Raw genomic sequence first — 9,554 nt, 5'->3', positions numbered from 1 at the left:
TAGATTTTTCCTAATCCTATTAATTGCTTTGACGTTTGCTAATATGGTTCTATTGGAGACTTGCTCCTAATTCCATTTTCCTGTTAGAAAATAACCATGGGATGATGCAAACCCAGCCCTCATGGTTTTGCCGAAGATATGATCTTAGCAATTCCCTAGCCTCTTTAGCTTTGAAACCCCTGCAAATTTTATACATTAGAGATCACTCGTTTGCCCGTTCTCCTAAAAACTTAAAATTACAAGCTCAACAATTTTTCAAACGAGCACAATACCTGAAAAATACGACTATGCAGACTTCACATCATGCTTGGAGAGACGAATATGCTGTTAAGGGAATAGATTTTGTAATGAAACAAAACTACACTAGATTTACAAGTTACAGCAAATATATAAACAGGACAAAACCAAAACATAATTACAGTTTAAGAAAATATAGGAAACTAAGGCATGATATGAGGAGTAAACTTAGGGTCACATGGGTCACCTCAAATCATGTGGCTGATTGGCTTGATGATCTCCAACGTATGCAGTTGGACAAGGTTATTGAATTAAATATGAATAATTAGAGAGATAACCGGGTGAAATCTCGACTTAGATACGATCACCAAGAAATTAACGTTGCGAAAGAACGGATGTGTACGAAGTGGACTTTTGGTGGGCAATTGTAACAAGTAAAAGTGTTTTACAAAGCCAAAACATCCTTCCAATATCCCAAGAGGGTGACAACTTCATGTTGGATTTTAAAAAGTTTTGTAGGTCTTGATAATACCCATGCCAAAGGGGGTGTGACTAATATTGATTCTGCTTCAAAGATGGTGATGGTGATCCTTCTGTTTTTTAGCTTTGCTACCACATGTATCCACTCCTCTCTCTCTCTCTCTCTCGCTCTCTCTCTCTGTGAGATCTCACATACACACACACAAACAAACCCCCACCGGCAGTACTACCCAGTGGTCCCTTAATAATGCTAGTATTGAGAGAAGCTAGGCGTGCAGTTTTGAAGCCAATGAGTGCTCCATACCCCCACGCTCGGTAGCGGAAGGCCACCCGCAGGCTCTGGCCAGCGGGCTGGACTGGACTCAGAATCTTTCTTCGGCTCGAAGTTTAAAAAGTACACTCGTGCTGCAAAGGTACATATAATACGAAATCCAATCTCAAATTGGTCCTCAAATGCGGTCCCTTCTTCTCCAACCACTCACTATTGGGATGTTTTAAGAAGAAGAAAAAAAAAAATCAACTTTTCAATTTGGTTTTTTCTGGTAAAAGCCTTTTGACTAATAAAAATTTGTAAGACTTGAAGCGACTTTTCGCTAGGATGTTTAACTGATTTGAGGCCTGCTAAAAATAATAGGAGTAAATTGTAACGGCATTGGAGGCCTGCTAAAAATAACAAGAGTAAATTGCAAGATTGTGAAAGTTGTAACTGTTTGGTATGTCTTCTATTGTGGGGATCTCTGTAATTATTGTTTTCTTGCTTGTATTGGGGTTGAGACCCAGAATTAGGAATCCAACATGTGCATGTGCGGGTTTAATTAGTGTAAATGGACTGGAATTTCTTGAGTTTGCCCATGTAGAGAACTCGTGTCGAGAGTAGGCCAGGGAGATAGAAATGTAGGTGAGTTTAGCAAAATATCGAGACATCAAGGAGCCATTGAGAGGAAATGGGGATCATCTCAGGACTTAGATATTTGACATGATTTTGGTCTCACCAAATACCGTTAATAATGTTGCAAAAAGTCGTAATATTTCTCGTCCCTTAGGATAGTCTTCTGATTTTGACATAGACTTTCGGTGTAAACAAAGTCACTTAAAAATGTGAATGTTATTTGTTGGATTGGCTCATTACGTCTAAAGTATGGGCCCTGGCCTACTACTCACAGACAACAGCATAGGCTCTTTTAGTCACAGGATTTCTGCCTCAGAAATGGCAGCTTTGCTCTAAAATTGTAGGAGTACGGAAAAAGAGATGCACAGCAGCACATGTTTGTTTCCTAAGAAAAAGACACCAAATTGACTCGGAGGACCGTTTGTTTGTTAATGCAATTCACTTTGGCATCTAGACAATATAGATAGAGAGGCTCTGCCTCAGAGTCATCTGGCCTGTAGTATCAGTACCAGTATGGGCGTGACAAATGGACACAAAGGCAAACGTAATAACTAGCCGTCCTATATATATGTAGTTACATGTATGTATGTATGTACCCGAGTAAAATTCTGGCATGAAAATGCAGCTGTTGCTGTTCCTTATCATGTGACCACCTCCACTAGTGAGCACTGAGCAGCCACCCCCCCCCCCCCCCCCCCCCCCTACTATTTATCTTGTGAATTGTGTTCCCTTATACGTACCCCTCTCTCTCTCTCTCTCAGCCCTGAGCAGTCACCTCCCCCACCCCCCCTACTATTTATCTTGTGAATTGTGTTCCCTTATACGTACCCCTCTCTCTCTCTCTCTCTCTGGGATTCTTTTGTAAAGCTTACCAATGGACAAAATGTATGCATGAATTCATTCCCACACTCTACAGATGGTGGGTGTTCATTCTTTACTTGTCAATGTTCGAAGCCGATGTGAAGTTCAAGCAGAAAGAGTATGAGAGGCCCTTTATCCTTTTGCCTTGGGGTTATCCTCCTCTTCCATGCCTCTTTCTTGGCTTCCCCATACGGTTCTCTCTCTCTCTCTGACTTACATTCACATTTCACCAATGTTAATTTGATTGTTTTTTTCAATACTTTTTCGTGACTTGTTCACTGCAGATGGGCCCCTGTATGATTCTTCTGCTCACACAAAGGTTAGTTGTAATGAGTGTGTTAAAATTTTGGATTTCATTAGGCAATGCATCTGTGTTGTGCTTATCGAACTATCTTAGGTGACTTTTTGACTAAAATAGAGACGGCAAAAACAAGCAAGCTTTTTCATGCTAAAGTCGAGCCCAACCGACTATAACTAGTCTTTTATGGTTTTTATTGTTCAAACAGTGCAAAGTGCAACCGGAGGAGCCGCTTTACAATGGAGGGATCCTAAAAAATCAGGCACTGGATGTCCACCCAATTGTCGGTGACAATGGAAACACAGATTATTGGCCTGCTTTTGTGTTGCAAAATCTCACCCAAGGCACTATTTACTGCTTCTCCAGTTAAGTTGTTCATCTGTTTACTTCTTCCAAACTTATCACTAGCACAATCTCGACAATATTCTATTCATGACAAGCATCTCAGTTAAGTCGAATTCTAGGCCACCCGTAAGTATATTCAAATTATCTGCAAATAAAACTAGGTGCATATGATCAGCTAGGATGGAAAGATCATACGAAATGGGTGGGATCCCCCAGCCGGAGAGAAGTGGCAACAATTTCGCAAACTCTAAAATGACTAATTAGAAGAATGTAACTGAGAGAGACAGTTTAATGTGATGAGCAAATGGAAAGTTTAATTGCCACCGTTCGTCTCCAAAATGGTGGGTCTACCATGTTTGTCAAAGAAATGTCGTCAATGAAGTGGAATAGAGGGATCCACTGTCCCTCTCATACATAACTAGATTGGACGTCCAGTTGACTATTGAGAATCCATTTTGCTGTATCAGAAGTTATTATGACACGAGGTTTGCTTCCCATTTGCACAGCCACTTGGTGTGGTGCTACCACCAAGCTTAGTGTTACTAAATTTCACAACATTGTGGAGTTAGGTGAATCCGACCTCAAGGGGGGAGAAGGCAATATCTGGCCAGGTAACTGTGGCACACCACTAGGCGGCTGCCGTGCCAACTGAAATCAAGCAAGTTGTATAAATCTAAGGAAAATAACTATCTGATAAAAATCCTTGGATCTCAAACAGGTTGGGTGCAGATAAATGGTGCAAGTTCAGCTCATGTGAGGGCAAGCCTGATGACTGAACATGAAATCTACAATTGCATAGGGACTGTTGTAACTAAATATGGATGCTGGTCTTTTCTCAAGGGTGGATTCGAATTAACTTCATCGTCAAATTTTTCTCTTCTGTACTTTCAGGTGGATCTGTACTCAAGATTTTGTTAGAATGCATGTGGTTTATTGATAAAGACCGATCTATTTCCAAAATCACGAAAATCTAAGGACTAAACAAAATGACTAACCGAGTATGATTTAAGGCCAAAATGGTCAATTTTTATTGACAATTTCCATTGTTTGCTTCGCAGAATTCAAATGACAGCAACATCAATATATCCATTGCAAGTGCTTCTTTGCAGCCCTTCACCAAAGAGCAATGGAGAATGAACCAGCAGAATAAGATTAACAGTGTAAGGACTATACGAAAGATTAGATTCCAATTCGAAATTGTTATGAATTCCAAAAGTTTTCACATCGAAACAAAGCATTAGGACTTGAATACAGAGGGAAACATTCTAGGAAGAGTCACCAATATAGTTTTTCCTCCTGTTTTGTTCTAGGAAAGGAAGCGCGCAGTAACTGTTCATGTTTCGGATGGTCATGGAGACAAATTGCAAGGGGCAGAGATTATGGCAAAGCAAGTCTCAAAAGATTTCCCCTTTGGATCTGCTATAGCAAAGACCATCCTCGGAAATGTTCCATACCAGGTATTACTTCAGCCTATAAACTCTTTTCATATACTAGGACAAAAACATGAATTATCCGCAAATCTAAGCTAGAAGATACTAGAGTTTTGAACTTTCTGGTCACTAAAGTTAATACACATCGAATTGTTTCAAACTGATTCAGAATTGGTTCGTTGAGCGATTCAACGCGGTAGTTTTTGAAAACGAACTCAAGTGGGAAGCAACAGAGTCTAAACCTGGACAGATCAACTACACCACGTCAGACCAAATGCTGGAATTTGTTCGAGCAAATCAAATCGTCGCCAGAGGGCACAACATTTTCTGGGAAGACCCAAAATACATACCAGAATGGGTTAGGAACCTAACTGGTTTGGAGCTGCAATCAGCTGTCAGCTCGCGAATAGAAAGCCTAATGAGCAAATACAAAGAGGAATTCATCCATTGGGACGTTAGTAACGAAATGCTTCACTATGATTTCTATGAGCAAAGGCTTGGCCCTAATGCCACATTGCACTTTTTTGAGACAGTGCATGAGGCAGACCCTTTAGTGACGTTGTTTATGAATGAGTTTAATGTGGTGGAGACTTGCAGTGATGAGAATTCTACAGTTGACGTGTATATTCAAAGGATGAGGGAACTGAAGGAAGGTGGAGTGGAAATGGATGGAATTGGTTTGGAGGGTCATTTTACAGTACCAAACCTTGCTTTGATAAGAGCTGTGCTGGATAAGTTGGCTACGCTTGGGCTTCCAATTTGGCTAACTGAAGTTGATGTTAGCAGCAAACTTGATCAGGAAACTCAGGTGAGCAATTCGCCTACACTGTGACTTGCTTTACTTTTTACCGTTTTGATGCAGGGAAGCGTGGAGAAAAGAATGGTGCATCATGAAATGACATAAACAAAGAAAAGAACTAAAAAAACTGAACATCTAGCAAAATCCATATAATCTCAGATAGGTTCCAGCTTCTCTCCAGTACACGGAATGGTGTTATTGGGCTCAGCCAAACACGAGGCTTATTTCAATGATCACATCGATGGATGGTATCATGTTCGTCATTTGCTCTTTTATGACCAATCGGCTATGGTTATGAGTCCATTCCACTTTTCCATACAATGATCTACGCCAAGAGGCCTAGAAAATGAATGATTTAGATCATCGAAAGGATCTCATAGTGGCCCAATAATACCATCTGAGCGGACTGAAGAGAAGTTAGATTTCAATATCCTACATTAACTTACGACTCACGAACATCGAAACATTGAGTTCATAAAGAACCACATCCGATCCATCCAAATGCCCCTTAGGTTAAGGCAGATTTGATGGAACATGGGTCTTCTTTTAGGTTGCTTTCGCCCGCATAAAGATATCTCAGTATGTCAGCAGTATCACTGTTTTGCCAAGGGTGGTACAATTCTCAAATAAGTTGAGGCAAGCAAGTTTGCGTCACTTTTTATGCCCAACTTGATTTTCCCCTTCTTTTTCAGGCTATTTATCTAGAAGAAGTATTGAGAGAAGGCTTCTCTCATCCATCCGTTCATGGGATTATGATGTGGACTGCCTTGCATCCAAATGGCTGTTACCAAATGTGCCTAACTGATAACGACTTTAATAACCTTCCAGCCGGTAATGTAGTCGACAAACTCTTGAAAGAATGGCAAACTGGGCCTGAACAGGGCCAGACAGATGAACATGGTGCTTATGGCTTCTATGGATTCTTAGGTGAATATCAGGTGACTGTAACATATGGTAACAGATCTGTCAATTCAACTTTCTCCCTGTGTAAAAGTGACGAGACGAGACATTTTAACATTCAACTTTGATTTGGTGATATAGTTGTTGTCTGTTGAGAGCATGATCTATAGCAGCTTGAATCTGTAGAATATACATCGATTAATCGAATGATGAGTTGATCACATTCGTAAACAGTGGCTTCGACATACTTATATAAGTATTACTAATACGACCTGTATCAATCAATATTGAACAATTTCAAACAGTAAGCTGTCAGTAATCAGTATTAGAGTTCCAAATCCGTGGCATGTATCTCATGTTTAAAACCTTGTTCGGAAGTCACTACCATTTGCTATTAGCCAAAAAAACCCGGTAAAATGTGTCACTCCCCATATAGGCATCTCTAGTCTGTATTACAAAACAAAAGCGTTGGGATTCCGTATTTACATGCAGAATTAGAAGGCAAAATAATAAGGCCAACACGATATCAGTAGGATTGATTTCACTACTTCTCACAGTTTTCTCAACTACACGTGTGTAGCGTGAAGGAGATTAAGTTCTTTCCTTTTTTTTTCCCTTTCCCTTACGTCCATCTATCAAACACAACCTTCTCGACCAAAAGTAGTTACAAAAACGACGGGCTTCTTAATTTCTTTGTAAGGATAGCTAGGGTGCACACGGAGATTGGTAGCCAAGAATCATTTGATGCAATGCCAGACTTGAATTTTTTGAAACGTCACACCAATCGGGGACCCATTGGCTGCTCATTTTCTCAAACATAGCCTTCCAGAGTTTCATTTCTTGTTTGATGACTACTAAGCAGCGCTGAGAGAAGAATTCTCAAGCCCTTTTGTAAACGGGATAGTTATCCGGATAGCACTGCATTGATAGCAGCTTCTTTTTTTACTGGCTATCGATGCCCTTTTTACCGAATCCGAATGTGCTTAACAGATTACAATCCTCATAACCTACCAAATACTCATTTTAGATGATGAGCTCCTCAAAGAATGGGAAACCGGGGTGCTATAGGGTCACAGAGATGACCATGGTTCCTATTTCTTCCTTGGGTTTTTGGGTGAATACGGGATTTGCATGTGTTACATAAGGCTCTACGCAAGTGCAAACTCAACATTCTCACTCTGTAGAGGTGATGAAACCATACATTGGCCCGCGGAATCCTTTGATTTGTCACGTACTGTAACACCACATGCACAACAGCTCAGTTGTATTTCAAAACTGTTCCCTAGAAATTTTTTATTTTAATTCAAATCATCCAAAACCCAGATGGGCGGGGGAGATGATGCACGACAGGGATGTTGTGCAGAGGTGCACAGCAGGCCCCCCGGGTTTGTTGTATTTGGATGACGCCGAAGCGTATCCCCGGTGACGTGGTAGTTACGTGGCAATTATATGGATAACACGTGTCTTCATTATTAATATTTCCTAGTGTCTTTTCAGTTTTTCAAGTTAACGTTGACGTGTCTCTTTGGCTTCTAGTCAAAATATTTATAAGTCTTTTTAAGTTTCCGAGGTTTTTTAAATTTCAAGAGTCAAACACATATTTCAATTAGTCTATGGTCAAGTCTTTTTGATTCATATCTTGAAAATGTAACTGTGTTTGCTTCTCTTTTTTTAAAAGTATTTTTCAAAAGATTCCTCCTACTTCCAATCATTTCTCTCTCTATCTCTCTCCACTTATTATCCTTACTACTTTTTCAAAAAGCGTTCCAAACACAAAAGTGTCATTTCCTACCCTTTGAGGGTTGTTTCAAGTGACCTATATAATTTGTTACTATGAATGAGATGAGTAGTTTTGAGTGTTGTATTAAAATAGCCTTTGGCTAGTGAGAAGTTATTTCTTTCTGTAACTCTTATCCTTCGGTAGATTCTGATAGATGACAAGTTTTCCGTTTTTGTATCTCTTAGGTGGATTTCTTAGAGTGGTGAGCAGTTCCCAATCCTATATCTCTCGTCGTTAAATCCTCATTGGGTGGTGTCAATTTGTATCTCACTGACTTTCTAACTTGGATGGTGAGCTTTATCCTTTTATCCTCTACGTTTCTTCCTTCCCATTTTCCCAATCCGGCATCATTGGATCAAGACATTTGGATGATGCTCCATAAACTTGTTGCTCATGTTTCTGCTCCCCCAGTCCCCCGTAGTCTTCTTATGACAACCAATAATGGCTCTCTCTATTTTTAGGTTCAGTTTTAGCACCTTTCACATTTATTTTTTTGTCCTTGAACATAACTTGTACGCTCCATCTTTCAGTCCTGTATAATCCTGTTCCAAAGTGGGGTAGATGATCAGAATCACCTTATTCATTGTGGCTGTTCCAGAATGGCTTCTCCTGATAGAACCATTAAGATCAAATTTGCATAATAGCATGATTAATTATCTAGCAATCAAATTGATTCCCTTTTGCTTTCGGCTTACAATAAAGATGATTAGTGGATTGGACCCACAAAACATTACGACCTCTTCACAACCTCGATAATTTCCCACTGCGGTTTCTCGATCAAGGATGTGAACACATTTATCGACAGAGAGAAAACAAAAAGCCCAAAAGAGATGAGAAGATCAAGTGGAGAAAAGCTAAATTTATTCTTTGATTTCAATATCATCTCCTTTTCTCGTCGAGGGCTCCACCAGTTTATATTCAAACAGAGTATTGCAAAAAATTTCAACAAAGGAATAATAGTAGTACCACCCATCATGAGGAAGCTACAGCTAGATTTAGCAAATCAAAGGGAAAAATGATTCCATTCCACTAACTTTTTCCTCTTTCATAATCGAACAAACAGAGTCTAGTCAGGCAAAGACGAGAAAGCTGAGCAATGCTTGCAATTCCTGCAAAGAGAAATCCCTTCTCATACTTGACCAACAATCTAAATACGCTTTCACATTTCGCGCACAAGCTCACAGTCACGGCAAATCTCTTCTGATCTTTACTTTCTTTACTCCAACCAACAGCCATTCAAGTAACTAACCGGCTCAACACTTGGAACATAGATCTGAGCTTCGAAAGCTCGTAGGCAACTCTTATGAGGCTAGTCCATATATGGGGTTTTGCCCCAGCTTTTCGGACTCCCAGTTAATTGATGGTGGGATTGAGTCCCTAGGCATTGTCGACCCTCAATGTTCTACTGAAAACATCTTCTAATTATCACTTTTTTTGCTTCAAAAACCCTTATACAATAGAACCTGAAAAGCTTTGAAAACAAGAAAAAGCCAAGGCTCATGTCCAAACTATGGAAAAATTAAAAGACGTTTTGC

General features: G+C 39.9%; 1 protein-coding gene across 3 annotated transcripts; it reads left to right on the top strand.

Annotated features, from left to right (window-relative positions):
* The first annotated feature begins 1,004 nt into the window (after positions 1 to 1,004).
* LOC131308085 (endo-1,4-beta-xylanase 5) lies at positions 1,005 to 6,379 on the top strand. 3 transcript variants are annotated; one of them, XM_058334906.1, is made up of 9 exons: positions 1,005 to 1,130; positions 2,523 to 2,660; positions 2,752 to 2,786; positions 2,974 to 3,130; positions 3,829 to 4,001; positions 4,169 to 4,270; positions 4,421 to 4,567; positions 4,710 to 5,348; positions 6,032 to 6,379. In XM_058334906.1, exons 2-9 carry the CDS (start codon positions 2,588 to 2,590, stop codon positions 6,365 to 6,367), a joined length of 1,662 nt encoding a protein of 553 aa, XP_058190889.1. In that variant the 5' UTR covers positions 1,005 to 1,130; positions 2,523 to 2,587; the 3' UTR covers positions 6,368 to 6,379. The 3 variants fall into 3 exon arrangements, with proteins under 3 accessions (XP_058190889.1, XP_058190888.1, XP_058190891.1); XM_058334905.1 differs by lacking the exon at positions 1,005 to 1,130 and having other exon boundaries at positions 2,345 to 2,660; XM_058334908.1 differs by lacking the exons at positions 1,005 to 1,130; positions 2,523 to 2,660; positions 2,752 to 2,786; positions 2,974 to 3,130 and adding an exon at positions 3,254 to 3,721.
* Positions 6,380 to 9,554: the final 3,175 nt, after the last annotated feature.

The sequence above is a fragment of the Rhododendron vialii genome, chromosome 11a, assembly GCF_030253575.1.
Source record: "Rhododendron vialii isolate Sample 1 chromosome 11a, ASM3025357v1".
Classification (NCBI taxonomy): domain Eukaryota; kingdom Viridiplantae; phylum Streptophyta; class Magnoliopsida; order Ericales; family Ericaceae; genus Rhododendron; species Rhododendron vialii.
Note: the sequence above shows the minus strand (reverse complement) of the source record. Positions and strands in the feature narration are given on the sequence as shown.

Bases quoted from the DNA above. Each gene is read 5' to 3' on its own strand.
- LOC131308085 (XM_058334906.1), top strand. From the start codon at position 2,588: ATGAGAGGCCCTTTATCCTTTTGCCTTGGGGTTATCCTCCTCTTCCAT. The intron at 2,661-2,751 runs GTTCTCTCTCTC...TGTTCACTGCAG, and splicing joins TTTCTTGGCTTCCCCATACG to ATGGGCCCCTGTATGATTCT. The intron at 2,787-2,973 runs GTTAGTTGTAAT...TTGTTCAAACAG, and splicing joins ATTCTTCTGCTCACACAAAG to TGCAAAGTGCAACCGGAGGA.